The following is a 17,161-nucleotide window of genomic DNA, read 5'->3' on the forward strand; positions in this document are numbered from 1 at the left end:
TAATTTTTCATCCTTTTATTTTCCAACTGGAATGCAGTAATTCATTTGTTTTGTAGAACGCTTCTGGTAACTCTTTGGCATTTGAAGATAACACTACTGGATTCTTCCCTCCAGCTCCAAGACTTCCTCGCATGCCTAGGCGATGGTCAAAATTCATTCGTAGCTCTCTCAAATTCTTCAGAGCAATGTTTCAATATCCTTTGCAGTGGAGATAAAGAAGGGTTTTTGTGCTTCAGTATACTTAGCAGTGTGGTCTATCAGATTCAGTCTATGAGTCCTTCTTTCCTTGTTCTTTGCTTCTCATAAGGCAGTTTTTCTTAATAAATGGATTTGAGGGCAGACTGGAAGTAAATCAGTATTTCTTGGAAAATAATGGGCTGGTTAAGTAAACAACTATACTAGGTGAAGTTCTGCTCGTAAAAGTTCTAGATGCTTATGCCATCTCCCAGTCTAGATTTCACTTCTGTTGGTGTCACTTCAGAGATGACACATCCAACTTCGATACAGAACAATTAATTATCTGAAGCTTTTTTGTCGTTTGGCCTGAGGCTAGCCTGCCTTGCATGCTTGCTGCTCTTCCCTCGGACTAGTGGGTTTCTGCTCTATTCTAGGAAAGATTTGAGAGAGCCTATGAAGATCTTTCCCTTTCCGGCTTGGAGGGCCAAGACGTTTGTCACGCTTTCCGGCAATATGATGCCGTAAAGACAACCGCGAGAAAAATGTAAAACGTAAATACCAACTTAAAGCAACAATTACAGTACTGAATAGCATGCGTATAAGGAATGACAAGTACGATTTAATTTTAAAATGTGAACTCATGGCATTGCCTTTCTGTCACTAGATAATTTTGCGTCGAATTCGATAAGATGGTGATTTTCGTTATCAGATGTCAACTTTATTGAGTCAAGCAAATGATCGACAATTGTGTGTGCATCAATAGGCTGAATATTTTAGTGTTGCAACATTTAACATGGCAAATATACCTAGTACTCCTATTAGGATGGTAAATAGCTATAGGTTGATATATTGCATTCATGTCTGATTCCGTTTGGTTTAGATGCATTATAGGCAAAGCAGTCTAACGTCCGAGCTAGAGTTGATTGGCTTTAGAGAACCCTAGTGCTCGTGACATGCACAAGCATTCTTTTCCTTTTCTTGTTTCACACTCCACAATTTCAAGTATTGTTATTGGAGTTTGGATTGTCGGTACATAAATAGCATTGATAATTCTTTTAGCTTGCATTGTTACAAGTGACTATCAAAATAACCTTCTTTCTATTGCAAGATGAAGTAATTAATGCATTGCATTTTTAGCCTTTCACTCAATTCTTGACACAAACATTTTAACTGGAGTTCATTCAATGTCCGAAGAGCTTTATTTTATTGAGGCAAAAGGATGCTAGAAATGTCAATATTTGTGTATGACGTTCATTTTAATGCCAATATTTTTTTTTTTGAATTATTTAAGTATCACATCAAAGAAAAATGATAACTTAAGTGTCAATTCTGGCCACAAGGCATTTTTTTTATTAATTTTTTAATGTTATGTGATTTTTTTTAAAAAGTCTATCCACATAGAGTCCACATGGCAACTTTTTAAAAAAAATTAATCCATGTTGATGCCACATGTAATATCTTTTTACAAAATAAGCTAAAATATTTTTAAAAAATTAAATTAAATTTAAATAATTAGCTAAACAACTAAAAAATAAAAGAAATAAAAAAAATCGAAATTGAAAATCTGTTGAAGCAATGGGCAATGGGCAGCGAGCATGGGAAATGGCCCGCATTGGTCACCGAGTGGCCGGCGACCCTAGCCGGCCGTGGGCGAGGCCTCGCCGTCGCAAATCTGGGCGAGGCTCAATCTTGCCCAATTTTGCGAGGTCTAGCCTTGTCGTGGGTGGGCGAGGCCGACCTTGCCTAACGACAACCAAGCCTCACCTAGATCTGCGACGGTGAGACCCCACTATCCCTAGTGTGGCCTTGCTTGCGGCTGGCCATTGCTGGCAATGGGGGCCAACGGCAGCGAGGGCTTCCAAGCCCTAGCCGCAGCAACACAACTTTTTTTTTTTGGCTTATTTTTTATCTTTTTAAATTTTTTTTATTGCTGACTTGGAAGTTCCGGCGAATCATGTAGATGTCACATCGGATTTCCAGCAAAGCTCACCCGAGTTCGCATTGCAATAATAGTTTTTCAAAAAATTGCTTCACATCTTGCATCCTAAGTAACATCGACACACAACACGACACGTCGCAACATGCCAACACGTTCTTTGTGGAAAAAATAGAGTTCTTCGACATGTTGAGCCATGTTATATATTAAACATATAATTACTATTTCTATGATTTTTCACAAAAATGAAGAATAGATTTCCTACCATAGGTACTTGAACTAGAGTCTAGACATTTGACGAGACCGGGGCAAAACACGCTCTCCCCTCCCCTGTCCTTACTTTTTGAAAAAAATCTCTTGCATGCTTAGCCAAGTGAGCCCAAATTAGATTTCTCAAAATCTGCCTTTTTCTCTCTCCTATTAATTAAAAAAATTGAGCTCTCAATTAGCCATGTGCATTTCGGACCACAAAAAAAAAAAAAAAAAAATTAGCCGTGTGCACTACACGGTAGACTAGACAGAACATGTTCTCTCTCCTCTCACGACTTGTGTCTGCTCCACCGCCTCTCTATCTTTAGTTTTTGTAAAAATCTCTACCTCACCTCTCACTCCTTCCTCTATGTCTCGCGAAGGGAATGATGACCCCCATGGCTTGGGCCGCCCCATCTCTCTTCTGATGCTCTCTGTTCTCTTGCGCTCTTCGCGCTCTGCTCCGGCACATTCGAAGCCCATTCTCTGCTCTGGTGCTCACCACGGGTCGCTGGCTCTCTCCCTCATCTGTCTCATGGCCCAAGATGCAGACAACTCCTCCCCTTATCCCCCGATCTCTGCCCTCCAGATTTGTGCCATCCCCGCCCTCCTTTCTCACCGACTAGCATGTCCCTAGCGTGTCACTGGAATTGACCGCGTCCCGAAGCGTGTCTCATGTCCGTGTCCGAACACCGACGCAGCACCTCCCTCAGCATGTCAGTGCTTAATGGCTTGCACCAACCAAGTTGAATAACAATGTTAATATGCTTAGGTATATTTTGAGTGGCAAGCAAAGCCACTCGAAGATGGTTCACGTCGCATTTCTATGTCAATTGAAAATATACATTAGCAGAGTGATATGAAAAATTATCTTCAAAATGACATCTTTTTTTTTCAATCAGAAAATTCGGAAAACTAGGGATGATTAAGAATGATTTTTGGATGGCGGGCTAGGGGGATAGATTTAGGACAAGACCAACAATTGAGGGGTTTTCTTAGACAAAAATCACTTTGGGCAAATTTGGAACTTCACCCCAAGTTACGTGTTTTTTTTTATGACAAACAAATCTGCCGTGACTTTGGTGGCTTGAAGTTCAATATTGACGGGTCGATTATCGAGGGGGAGAGCGAAGCAGCAGTGGCTGGCACCTGCCATGACTCAGCTGGGAAAGTGATCGACGGGTTCGCGGAACGGGTCGTCGCAGCTTCGGCCATGGAAGTGGAAGCCAAGTGAAGACGATGAACTGAAGCAAAGTGATCTGGTTCCCTTTGCGAGCTGCTCTATTGTACTTGGAAAAAGACGATGAACTGAAGCAAAGTGATCTGCACGTGGAGTTAAGTTCTGATAGCTGATCACTTGTGCAAATAATCATGGGCCAAGAATTATGCCCATGGACACTTCGGCCCATTATACAAAAATGTAAAGAGAAGCTCGATAGGTCCAGTTCGATTAAGTTGACACTTGGCCCACGGGAATCACACAATGTAGCAAACTGGATCGCCAAAACTCATCGCAAAAATGCCCTTCCTCACAATTGGCTTGCAGTTAGGGGTGAGCAAAAAAGACCGCCCGAACCGGGACCGCCCGAACCGGGACCGCCCGGACCGGACCGGACCGGGATCAATGGTCCGGTTCCCGGTTTTAGGGGGATCCGGTCCGGTTCCCGGTTCCTAAAATTGGAACCGGTGACCGGGCGGTCGAGTTCCCGGTTCCAAGGCCTAGGACCGGACCGGACCGGTCCTCTTTTTTCTTTTAATTTTTTTAAAAAACAAACCTAACGTTTACTTGTTGTTTAGGTTTAGGTCCTTTAGAATTTCTTTTCTTCACTTCAGTGCAGCATCGCAAACATTTTTTCTTACCTCTTCACTATCCAATCTCCACTTATTTCACTACACGGACGAGTCTTGAGTCATCCCACCGCTTATCTCGCCTCAAACTTCATTGACACCTTCTGCAAAGTGTACATCTATTTTTCGGAACCGCAGACCGGAAACCCTTGGAACCCGACCGGACCGACGGTCCGGTCCGGTTCCCGGTTCCAAGGGTGGCCGGTCCGGTATGTGGTTCCGAAAAGTGGGAATCGGGACCACCAGTCCGGTTCTCGATTTTTTATGGGAACCGGACCGGACCGGGAACCGCTCACCCCTACTCGCAGTACCATTGTTACCTTTTTGGGATCTTTTATGTTCAGAAACTTATAACTTATGTTATTTTTTATGTTTTAATGAATGAAAAGTTTCATTTCGACCCAAAAAAAAAATCTTCGATTTCTTGATCGATTTGGATCACTCCTTCCGGAGAGGCCACATGACCCTTTTCACTTAAAAATCGAAGAGTCACTTTCTGTGAAAGATATTTCGTTGCGGGAAAAAATCCGGCGAAATAATAGCAAATTAATTTAGGAAAGAAAATATGTCCTTATTTTTTTTTATTCTATCTTATTTTTTCTTGGTTAAAGAGAATTTGTTGAATTGAAAACTTATTTCATTCGGGCTCTGTTTATTTCATAAAAAACGGATAAGTTAGAAAATATTTTCTTAAAATGATTTCTTATATCGCTCCCAAAAATGAATTATCCAAAAAGGATTTCATTGTCCACTATGAAAATACTTTTTATTAGTTACTCATTTCACATAAGCCATCATTTTTATGAATATGTTTCAAATCACTCTTTTTTTGAGAAATAAATGGAACCTTATATTTGAAGACACTTTCTCTAATTCATATATTTTTGTCGATTTTGAACTCAAGAAAAAAAAATCAATATACTTTTGTTATCCATTGTCCTCAAAATTAAGTTAAAGACAAAAGTAGGAGATGATAAATGAATAAGCTGAAAGCTTGTCGGTCAAATTCAACCCCCATTGCAAAAATATGTCATGTGACTTGCCATGTGGCAATTATAGAGGAAAAGTGAGATGCCTCATGGTGATCACAAGAGCAACTTTTCTCCCGGCTCCAACCTTAATTATACACAATAGGTCAGCATTTTCTCTCACATTTAGTATTATGATATTATAATGTGTCAAAGGATATTTTATTGTACTTAATGGTAAGAGTTTGGGATTGAGATCCTTCTTTGCATTCTTTTTATCACAAAGAGGGATTTGCATATGCCTTTCACCGCAAGGTGAATTGTCATATAGTATAAACAGAAACGCTTAGGCGCATTTCATATTGCTTATGCTAAAGAAGTAAATAAATAGACTCGGTCTATATGAACTAACACCATCGTAGCTATCGATCATATTGGTTTCGTGGGGATGTTATGATAGCGCAAGTAAATCATTTTCACAACTGAATCAACAAGACAATGGCCTTGCCGTCTGGTTAGGTCAAGCTGTCTGCATAATTTAACTAGACAAAACTAAAATTTTAATGAAAATCTAAGGATTTCACAAAGTGCTTGTAACACATGTTAAGATGAAGAATTGTTCCTCCAAGTCGGAGAAGTTCGATCCAAATGAAATCACAAACTTGAAAAGTGGCACATACGAAACAAAGCTTTTAGTTCCACACCTATCATGCATATCTAGGGATGTAATGAGCACCTATGATTTTGCTTATGCTTGCATAACCGATCGGGGAGTCCATTGAAACGATAATTAATTATAATAATTTCAGCATTTATAGAAGCTCTCTAATGGCCTTCTTACAGCTGAATCACATCGTGAGTATCCCAAAGATCATGAGGGTTTGTGACATCTTTAATCAGCATGGATTGTCATCTTCAACTGTCTCCTCGAGAAGGAACTTAGTCAAGGCAAGCAAAAGTTTTGATTTCTCATTGTCGAATTCGAACCCGACAATTTCAATCCTTTTAAGTTGATTTGCCACACAAGGGAAATCCTTCCGTGAGCGCCAAAATTGCTTTTCGACAAAGTTGCAGAGCTTCCGAAAGTCTTTTTTCTTGAACTGAAAACACACATCCACAGTAGCTTTGTAAGCGATAATTAGGAATTGCGATAATGTAGCAGGGACATTACATACAAAAAAAAATATAAGTACAATCTGGTAGAGCACAATGTAAGTTCTCACGGACCCAAATGAATAGCTTTTTTCCATGTAGCTCCGATTTTTTCACGTACCAATTCAGTTATGTAAGTAAATGCAAACGTGCGTAAATCATAAATGGCAAGAATAGACTTGATTGTACCGTACCACATCAACCTCATGATAAAAGGCCGAAAGTAGATACGAGGCTGATTACCAAAGCAGGTATGTAACTATGTCCAGAACAAAAATGGACTAATACCGTGACATTATTGGATTTTGGATTGCATATGGCTAGCCTTTCCAGTAGTGGAGAAATCTGCAGCAAGAACGCCATCCCCTGAAGCTCGCGTTTACAAACTGTAGTATACACCACAACATTTCGCCATCTTGATGACAAGTACGGCCATCCCTTTACCCCCATGGTTGATAGAACCTGAAAACAACTCGAATTGTGAGCCAAGTAGCAGAACAAGATATGAACTTAGCTGTTGCGGTTCATCTATGTCTGATATAACAGCAATATCTTTTTCCACAGACAAGGAATCACCTCCCTCGCTGCATGATCAACTACTGCCTTAGCAACGAAAGGCCGATAACGGTTGAAAAATCAGACATACAGATAATTAAGTTTGCTTTCAAGAGAGAGGGAAATAGAAAATACTGGAGGCTACATCTTTCATTTTCTCGTGTCGCAATTAACCTTATTTATAGCCGAACATTATGCAAAGGAAAGGAAGGGAATAACTTCGATAGATATACGAACATACCCAGGAAGAGAGACCAAACCCTAACTCATACCTGAAGGCACCAGCTTCCGATTGTGATTTTCACGACATGCTACAGCTTCGTAAGGAGGAACCTCAAGTCGCGAGAAAAATTCCAACGACAAGCAGTTGGCTGCTTAAAGTTCAACTCTGCCTCTGCTAATGAAGATACTCCCGTTAGGAATAGGCTGAAGACAACTCCACCCGACAAACGCAATGAATGCAGATTCGGAGCCGAAATATGGAGCGGAGCCGAAATATCGAGAGACCAAATAGAATCGGCTTCGATCACCAACTCTCTTAGAGATCTTGAATCAATCCAGACGTTGAATATGCCGACCCGGGAGGAAAGCAATGTAAGAGATTCAAGAACAGGGCACCCCCTTATTATTTTCTTAATCACATCCTTCCCCGAAGGAAAGTAATCGAAAATAAAGTCGTGAAGGCACAATTTCTTAAGTGAAGGCCAGTGGATGCTAAAATCCGGTGGAAAAGTAGCCTTCGATATTCGCAAACTCACCAGCGACGTGCAATCGCACATGAATTGTGGTACGAAACGATCCGAGCCTCCAAAGACCAACGAAGCGTCCTCCACTTGGCATGCCGCGGCAAAGCGGAACCACCGATCGAATTCAGTGCGGACGTAACAATCCACATGGAGCTTCTCTATCTTAGTGGCAGTGCAGAGACTCAGTGCACTGCTGATCAAAAGAGCGACACGCCTTGAGGGGAGAGAGAGGAAAGAGAGATTGATGTATGGAGTGGAGGTCCAAGCCAAACGCCATTGCTTGGACAACACGCTGGTCTTCACCAGGTCTTTGAAGGGCAAGAAGCAGAAGATATGGTGGATTATGACGTCGGGCAGGGGGCTGATGTTATCAACCTCCACCGCCTCTGGCGGAGAGGAGGAGAGATCAGGGCTGGCGTCTGGTGGCGCCATCTCCTCGCCGTGAATGGATTTTGAGGGACTTGGAGGGTTCATGAAGGTGCTGGTGGATTGACACAGAAGCCAAATCAAGTCACGCAAATCTACACAATTCAGATTTCGAATATCATCTGTCACGGGATTTGTTTTGTAGCTTTGTTTTAGAAGCATCATTGTAGGGTTATTTTGATAAATGAATCAAAATAATGGCATAAAAATTATTTTATATCTTTTGAGAAATTTTTTGAAAAGGGTATGATATTTAGAAGGATTGGTTTTTTTTCTTGGTCGAAAAAAAAAAAGAGTTATACGCATATTTAAGACTCTTTAAATTATTTTTTTGTCAACTATTTAGTATATGTTTTTGCTTTTCATCTTATATAAGGCAAGAATGTCATTGAAATTCCTGGGCCGGATTGTGAAGTTGAAAGATCCTTTAAATTTGCTTTGCACCAAAGAGAAATTGAAGAATTTTCTACTTAAATGAAACTTATAAGTCAAGACTAGTTAGCATTATTAGGGGAACAAAATATTATCCCAAAAGGTCCTAAATTGGTATTCAATGAATCATCTACCCCAAAATAGTTTTCGTTTCAAAAAAAAATTTGAAAGTGATATCCTGTGATAAATTTTCTCTAAAGTAATTTTGGGGAAAAAAAAACAATCCATAATGCAAATCTAAGGACTAGTAAATTTGGGTTAAGTGTACGGTACCGTTTGAGATTTTTGGTGAGATGAAAGGTACTTGGGGTATATTTGTTATGGTTTCTAGTTTAGAAATTTTTGCCAGACGAAAATTATTTTGAATTAAATGTATCATGGGGCATCAATTTGGAATTTTTAATGGTCTTAAACCTATTATTAATCTCCCTTCAACCCTTTAAGCGAAATGCAGCAAAAGGAAAGAAAATCCATGGACCGACCCCATCGTCTCCACCCCGTAGGAACTACGAGATCACCCCAAGGATGCCTTCGGCATCCAAGGGTCGCGGACCGACCATAGAATCCTGTTCAATAAGTGGAACGCATTAGCTGTCCGCTCTTAGGTTGAGCAGTAAGGGTCGGAGAAGGGCAATCACTCATTCTTAAAACCAGCATTCTTAAGACCAAAGAGTCGGGCGGAAAAGGGGGGAAAGCTCTCCGTTCCTGGTTCTCCTGTAGTTGGATCCTCCGGAACCACAAGAATCCTTAGTTAGAATGGGATTCCAACTCAGCACCCTTTGAGATTTTGAGAAGAGTTGCTCTTTGGAGAACACAGTACGATGAAAGTTGGAATGAACTTATAATCATGGAATCGATAATGTTGGATGGATGCCTCCTAATATCAAGCAAAAACCAATTAAAAATTAAATTTTACATGTTTTATGATTTCAAAGGATGGTGTATAATTATCATTTGAATCAATTATAGGTAATATGGGCACGCGTGGTAACACTTCTAGGATTGAATTTCTGCTCCAAAAGTGCTTCTGAAGCAAAAATCTGTTTGGTAATGCAATTTCTAAAGCATAAATCAGTTTTGTTATGTAAAATTTCATTTCTACTTTTGAAGACAATTTCTACATATGAAGTTGTTTTTAAGCCAATTCCAAAAGCTAAAAAAAGTTACTTATATTTAAGAAGTAGAAATTTCTCAACATCAATATTTGTCTCATTTTAGCCTCTTTCATTTTTAGTGCATCTCTCCCAATCATGTCTCCATCGTCGCCGCCCATTGCCACAACCACCGTCGGTAGCCATCACCCGTTGCTAACCACCTCCGACCACCACCGGCCCCCTTGACCATCGCCACCCGATGCCCAACAACTGTCATTGCCCCTCGTTGCCTGCCGCCGACGACCACCGCCTACCGCCATTGTCGAGTGACCTTCTCCAGCCGTCCAAATAAAAAATAAATAATAATATATTTTCTAATAATAAAAATTATTTTAAAAAAAATTTAAAAAATTTAAATTGAAGTAGAAATTTTTCAACCGTCGACAATAAATTTTTTATAGAATATTTTGTGTTAATAATATCCTAGAAGTAGAAATTTTCAACCGTTACCAAATAAATTTCTGTTCTAGAAGTAGAAATTATTGTCCTATTATCAAACTATTTTCTATAATCGGATACTAACTTCTAGAGCATAAGTAGATTAACTTATACTCAGAAGAAGAAGTACAAAAATCAACTTTTGATCGGTAGTTGATGTTTGAAGAATAAGTATTGCCATGCGTGCCCATAAGGAGAGAGAGGGTTCATATATAGAGTAAGCCTTCTTTGAAATTCCAAATCTATCAAGCATCAGTAGATTTGATGGGGAAAGACACTCAATTTATTGCGGAAAATAGATATGAGAGGAGAGAGAGAGAGAGAGAGAGAGAGAGAGAGAGTTTTTCAAGGTACCACATAGGGTTTTGTTTACTTACTATCTATGTTTAGCTTTCTAAGAGCCTTTCAAAACTTACTTTTGTTATCGTTCCTTACCTTTTTTTTTTTGGTAAGGTAAGTAGTATTATCGTTCCTTACCTTTTCTTATTGCATATATGCATAATTTAATGTGCATCAAAGAAATTGCTTCTATTCATCTATTGTTACTAGAAAGGGGGCACATGTTGCTTGTGTGCAAAAAAAAAAAAAAAACTTGTAAGGTTTTGCAAAATCATATTATTCTGAAATATTTGAATTATTATTGATGGAACGCAATATTGACAAAATAAGAAGAAATTTTACACACATATATGGTAAGAAAAGATACTTCAAAAAAATGTGATTTTCTAAGAGAGATTTGAGAAATGTCTATTCGATTAAAAAAAACGCCAATTGCGATACGGATAATCGAATTCGCCGTGTTCCAAAAGACACGAAAAAATTTCTTGAGCAGCCAATTGAGCCTTCAAAAGAGCTTCTCGGATTAAAAATGATCAATTTGCCTTCCGTTATAACGGCTTCGAATTTCAATTCTTCTCAACTTTTAACACCTTATTATACTAACATGTTACTCTATCCGTCTTATGAATGTTCCCACTTATGTGATTTCATGAGAGCTATCAAACATGCCCGCCGCGACGTGCTCTAAACGAGAAAGATAATGAGTCAACGAAAACTTCCAAAGCCAGGCAAGTCAGCTCCAAAAATAAAAAAAAAAACCGAACAAGAAGCAATTCGAGGTCGAGGATTGATGTATTTCTCGAATATCTAGTCAAATAATATTTGGGACCACTCAAAAAATGGAAAAAAATTCAAGATGATGAGATTATAGCCAACTAATCTTTTTCCATTAGGACTAATCATTTAATTAATTTGCGATGCCAATATGTTTTATTAAAGTCCTCCCATAAAAAGAGAAAAAGAATATATTTATACACACACCCCCAAGCAGTTTTTTTTTTAGGGGTCGGACACCCGCAAGCAGTTGACCAACTCATATAATCGGAGACAACTGGGGCCCACATCTTGCCCGAGAGGCTGGGATGGGCTGGGTGGCTGGGGCTGAGTGGGCGTGGTCCGACCGCTTACCAAATCAAGGGAAATAAGCATTCTAGACGTCGATGGATTTCATCTTCTAATTGCGAAGAACAGAAGCATCACAATAGATTAGCATATTCCCTTTTAATGTATACTACTTGTTTCCGGACCCATGCACTACGTGTCTTGATGTCTAGTTTATGATATAACAATGGACTCACTCAATTAGGTGAACTTATTTTAATTATTAGTGAGGATAAGTTATTTAGTAGTACTAGAAAAGAGAAAAGAAATTCATTGTGAGAAAATTGTGGAAAAAAAAATTAAATGTATCAAACAAAATGAATAAATGTTCGAATGATTTAGTCTATGAAAGAACAATGGGATTAGAAAGCTATTCGGTAAGAAAGATTTAGGTGTAAATCGTAAATATTGAAATTTACTTAATCACCTTGCTCATTACTGTGATCATATTTGAACAATGATTTTTTTTTTTAGCAAAATTTTCAATCGAACCCCACCAATCTAAAAACCGGCCGTAAGGAAAATTTAAATGGAAACGAAATTGATACTACTTTTTAGTCGGTTCAATTTAATTTATCCACTTTTTTTTGTCGGAGATTTATCCAGTTGCGAATTATTATGAATACCTCTGGTTCTTCAATATGACGGACGAATTCAATCTATTTCGTCCCAATTAAGAAAATTCATGACCTTAAAATCCCAACGGGACAAATAAGATGTTGAATACGGTCTAAACTAGTTATTCGGGGTCCGCAAGGACTGCTCGGGAGCTTGGCCAAGACCCAGCGGCAAGCAGTTGGCCAGCAGGGCCCGGGACGACCGATCCTCTCCGCGTAGCTCGACCACGACGCCTCCGAAAGTGTCAACAACCTTAACTAGTAGAATCGTAGAGTAGCCATCTAAATGGAGACGACTCATGACGTGCATCCCAGCCTCGCATTTGGCATGGTGGTGAGGCGAGGAAAGAGTCCTCTCCGGCTGTTTACATTACATGTCATCCAGTTTAACAATGGAAGAACGTCTCTATCCTGAGCTGGCGAACCTCATGAATTGTATTAACAGTGATTCTTAAACCTAGCCGCTTTCTCTCCTCACCCTCCTCTCTCTGGTTCGCTCTCTTTTTTTCTTTTTCTTTTTTTCTTTCCTCTCCAAGCTTCCTTGAATGAGAAAACACTTGTGGGAGGCTCCACCTTCTTAACTTGAGTTGAGATTATTTCTTTTGATCTAATCTGGGAATGTTTTACAATTTGCATCTAATTTTTTTCTTTGCTCGTTGTTGATGCTCTTCTTCGCTTGTTGGGTGTATTTCCCACTTTCGTCGTTAAAAATCAAGCTGCTACTTTAAATCGTCCGGATCAAGAAGTTTGATAAAATCAAGGAGGAATACAGTGAGTTCCTACTGCCTTGGAAGTATTTATAAAACTTCTCTGAGTTTCGGAAGGTCTCATTTCCCCATCTAAACCTAAATCTTGGAGCTCCTCTCCCTATCTAGATCTAGATCAGAAAGTTCATTAGAGGCGCTATGTGCTCATCATACCCCTCCCAATCTAAATCTAGATCTTAGAGCTTCTTCAACCTATTTTTAGCGTCTCTGTACATAGTGTTGACGAATCTACTAGAGAAAGGATTGCGATATGTGCTCACTGATGACAATGCGAGATTCGGTGATTGGCCGAGATTCATTCTGTTTTGATGTTGAGAGAGTTTCGTTCTTATAGATGACAGTATGCACTCCCATTTAGTAGAAGTGTCACTTGGAGTAATCTCAAGTCCCTGTTCATATGCGGCACGGGGATCACGGACAAGGTGATGCAGGAAATCTTGAAGGGTAGCCCTGTTCTCGAGTACCTTAGGTTGGAGGAATGCCGTGGTTTGAAGCAAAACGTCAAGCTTTGTTCCAGACATTTGAGGGAAATTGTGGTCGATCGCTGCTTTTGGTATGTTCTTGATGAGGGCTTCCCACTGGAGATTTCGAGTCCTCTTTTGCTGTTGCCGCGTTTGAGAAGGGTTGTTCGGTATGATGAGGCAGCTGGTGATTGAAGCCTCGTCCTTGACTGAAGTTGAGTTGGAAGTTCTCTACGAAAAGGCGAACTAACTGTTCTGTTCAGAATTGGTTAAGAGTTTTACAGAGGGTATTGCAGCCTTGTTGAGGGACTACTTCAGAAGCTGCATAACGTGACTAAGCTTTTGATTGGCAATTGGTGCATTCGGGTGAGCAAATTGTTTAATTCAACCAATTTGTGTTCATACTTATGGATAGTTGATGGTCCCTCTTCTTGGAGTTGAGGAAGTTCATACTAAATTTTATCACACTGGAATCTGGCTCACATGCTTTGCTACTCTGCATGATGTCTAGTGCTGCAAATGTGCATTGTGCCTTCAGAATGACTACCAAAAGACCAAGGAGAAAAACAGCTGGCGTTGGGTTAGTCTATATCTTCTCAATAGTGAATAATCTTGATTCCAGAATATAAACTCTGTTATTTCAACACTTGAAAGCTTTGGCATCACTCAATCTGTCATTCAGGTGGGAAACGAAATAGTTCTCAAACATAAACTTCACTGGTTTTTTTTTTTTTTTGTAACTGTATTTGAAAAGAAGAGTGAATTATGTTTATTCTTACATGTTGCCTCTTCATTGTTGGATGTGCTTAGGTTATATCACTTGCCGCAGAGGTTGAAGGTGTGCCGTTTTCTTTGCCTAATTGCAAGTCTCCATGCGACGCAGGTCTTGGTGTCCTGTCGTGGAGTCTGGTGGCCCTTCTGAAAGCCAATGATGATCTGATTGAACTGATCACTTCACCAGAAACAGGCCTACTTCATCTGTTAATGAGGGCTTCATAAAGATTTGAACTTGTTCACTAGCTGTAGCTCGTTTATTGGTGCTTCCCACTGTTCGCTCGTGCATCCGACTGTAAGCATTTTGCTGAAAAAACACCCAAAATCTTTATTTTCCCAAGTCTCTCCCGCCATAGTATTTTACCTCGCCGTCATGTCCTCAAGCAGTCGTCCGTCGTCCATTGTCGTCAGTCGGGTCCTCACCGAGTCTTGGGTCTTTGTCCCTCTTTGTCCTGTGGAGCTATGCTGATGCGACGAGTGGCATCACCGGCCGGTCACCCCAAATCTGGGTAGCCAAAGGCATCCACAAAAATAGATTTGACGTGTAGAACTCATCCAAAAAGATAGAAATAGAGTTGTGTGCTCGGGTGTTGCTGAGGCGGGTCAATGGAAAATGGGCAAAGGTCTTGCAGAGTAATTATCAAAAAAAAAATCTTAAATCTATATCAATTATGCTAATTCAGTCATAAGTTTTTTTAATTTGGCCGACTTAGTCCTAATATTTTTAAGATTTGCTAATTTAATCTCAAACATGTTAATGATCAATGTAGTCCGTTCGATTAATTTGGTTAGGAATCATTGATATGGCAGTCCAATCATCGCCATTCGTCCTATGTGGCACAATCGAGGCAAACTTTGCATAGTTTCTTATTTTTATTATTTTAACTGATTTTTATTCTTGATTTTCTTTTCTTTCTTTTTTCTAGGCGAGGGCTACAGAGCCTCATCGGCTCAGGCAAGGTTGGCAACCCTCACCGCATCCAACGAGGGCTCACAACGCACTTGTTGTGGCCGATGAGGGTGTCGTGAGCCCTCGCCCAAGACCTCGTGGAACACGGTGAGGGCCGCGACCCTCCACCCACCCAAGGGCCGATGACCCTAGTGGAGGGTCGTCGCCCTTGCTCGTTGGCCGATCGACTTGCTGGCTCGGTGAAAAAAAAGTAAAACATAAAGAAATCTATAAATAATTAATTGCCTTATGACATCTTCGCAAGAAAAGAAAAAGCTAATTATTTGCCTTTTTTTAACTTGAAGGAATCAAAAGGAAATCCATTACCATTTTGCGATGTGAACTTTGAATCAATATATAAATAAGGCGGTAAAATATGGCGGATGTTGCTACACCTTTTTTTTTTTTTTTGGTTACTTCAAATACGTCGCACCGTCTTTACTTTTGCCGGTTGTGGCGGATTACTCCAAGGGACAACCGGGTAATCGAACACGTAAATTCAATAACCAGAGGGTTTTATAGAAACCCGAAGAGGACATCTCCCGGGGTGGCTCCGGTGGCCATTGAGAGGGCGGCGGCACCGGGACTAATTATCATGTCGGTAGCTATCTCGGCCAAATTATGTTAATGACATGTGGACTCCGTTGTGCAAATTGAAATCCCACCGTACTAAGTGCACAAGAGTAAAGATCAAAACCACAATTGTTACTTCAAAACGAAGATTAGGCGTACCAACAAAACAGCCATTGGATGAAATACTAGACCATCTGAATCAAACGTACTTGAGGCAACATCTAGTTCAATGATACCCGAAAGGTGGAAAAGCTGGTCACATTATGCTATAGTATCTCATCACTACTACCACTATTTTAATTCTTCATCCTCACTTTAAATCACTATGCATAATTTCACTTGGGAGATTAGATTTTCACTTAAATCTTTAGAAATAACTGGAAGCCGATAGCTACCCTAATTCACAACTTTTAGATTTTTACCGATAAACAAGTCATGGTGACGGTTTATGCTAAATTCTACGGACACGACATGTCACTAATAGTTCTATTAATATTTATGATCAACACAAAAGGCAAGGTGGTGTGAACGAACAGATGAAATTAGAAGGGGCACCCAAGTATCCAAATTCACAGTAGAAAATGCAAGTTACGCTATAGAATTATCAGAACACAGAAATCCGTTGAACTTACTCATCTTGATCGAAACTGCGGGGAGAGATTACCGAGAAAAATGAACTTAAAATGAGGTTAGACACGGATTGCTTCCTTATAAGCCGAACAAATTGGGTAATTTCTTAGATGAAATACTTAACCATCTGAATTTCTTTACGCTTGTAGCCACACTTCTCATAGAATGCTTTATTCTCATTGCTGCAGTCAAGAATCACCTTATAGCAACCCACAAACCGGGCATGATCGGTGAGAAAAGAAAGAACCTTCTTCCCTAACTGCATCCCCCTGGAATCACAACCAACGACCACGTCTTCAATATGGCTAACCTTGCGGCAGTTCCTTATAAACTTCTTCTCGATGAACACACTTCCAGTAGTGACTATCTTTCCACGACTAGTATCCTCTATCACACAAATCACATGGTCATCGCCTAGAGAGCTGAGCTCTTGAAACCGCTTTTGGAAATCCTCATCGGAGATAGCATCGCAAACTGTCAGTTGCTGCAGTAGCTCTACAAACCCTTTGCTTTTGTCGGAGATCTCTAGTTTCCAAACTTGAAGATTACATGTTTCATTTAGTGGGACCCCAGTCTGCATTTCCTGAGATGTGGCTTCTGTTTACACCAACTTCATTCACATCGACAAGGAGAGAATTAGAGTTCATAGAGTCAAAGAAAAGAACATGGAACGCATTTAGAAGCTCCAACATGTTATTAAAGGTAAATCACACGTAAGACACATAGCATTTCTCTATCTAAGCAAGCTACCTTGCACAGGCTTGTAGTGGCCAAATCTGTTGAGCTCTAAATCATAAAGCAAAAGATAAATGCAATTCACTTTTCGGCCTTCTTCTATCAAGCTAATATTAATGCAAATGCGATATCGG

The 17,161-nt window shown here is 40.0% G+C and overlaps 2 protein-coding genes across 2 annotated transcripts; both read right to left on the reverse strand.

The window, feature by feature from the left end:
- Positions 1-7,196: 7,196 nt before the first annotated feature.
- LOC125314070 (F-box/LRR-repeat protein 25-like) lies at positions 7,197-8,063 on the reverse strand. Its single transcript, XM_048275525.1, has one exon. The coding sequence runs from the start codon at positions 8,061-8,063 to the stop codon at positions 7,197-7,199; it is 867 nt and encodes a 288-aa protein (XP_048131482.1).
- An 8,245-nt stretch (positions 8,064-16,308) lies between these two features.
- Positions 16,309-17,060, reverse strand: LOC125314376 (glucosamine 6-phosphate N-acetyltransferase-like). The gene has a single exon (XM_048276518.1). It carries the CDS (start codon positions 16,870-16,872, stop codon positions 16,399-16,401), a length of 474 nt encoding a protein of 157 aa, XP_048132475.1. The 5' UTR covers positions 16,873-17,060; the 3' UTR covers positions 16,309-16,398.
- Positions 17,061-17,161: the final 101 nt, after the last annotated feature.

Source organism: Rhodamnia argentea, chromosome 3 (genome assembly GCF_020921035.1).
Source record: "Rhodamnia argentea isolate NSW1041297 chromosome 3, ASM2092103v1, whole genome shotgun sequence".
Taxonomy (NCBI): Eukaryota; Viridiplantae; Streptophyta; class Magnoliopsida; order Myrtales; family Myrtaceae; genus Rhodamnia; species Rhodamnia argentea.

Excerpts from the sequence above, each read along its gene's own strand:
- LOC125314376 (XM_048276518.1), bottom strand. The coding sequence starts at position 16,872 with ATGCAGACTGGGGTCCCACTAAATGAAACATGTAATCTTCAAGTTTGG.
- LOC125314070 (XM_048275525.1), bottom strand. The coding sequence starts at position 8,063 with ATGGCGCCACCAGACGCCAGCCCTGATCTCTCCTCCTCTCCGCCAGAG.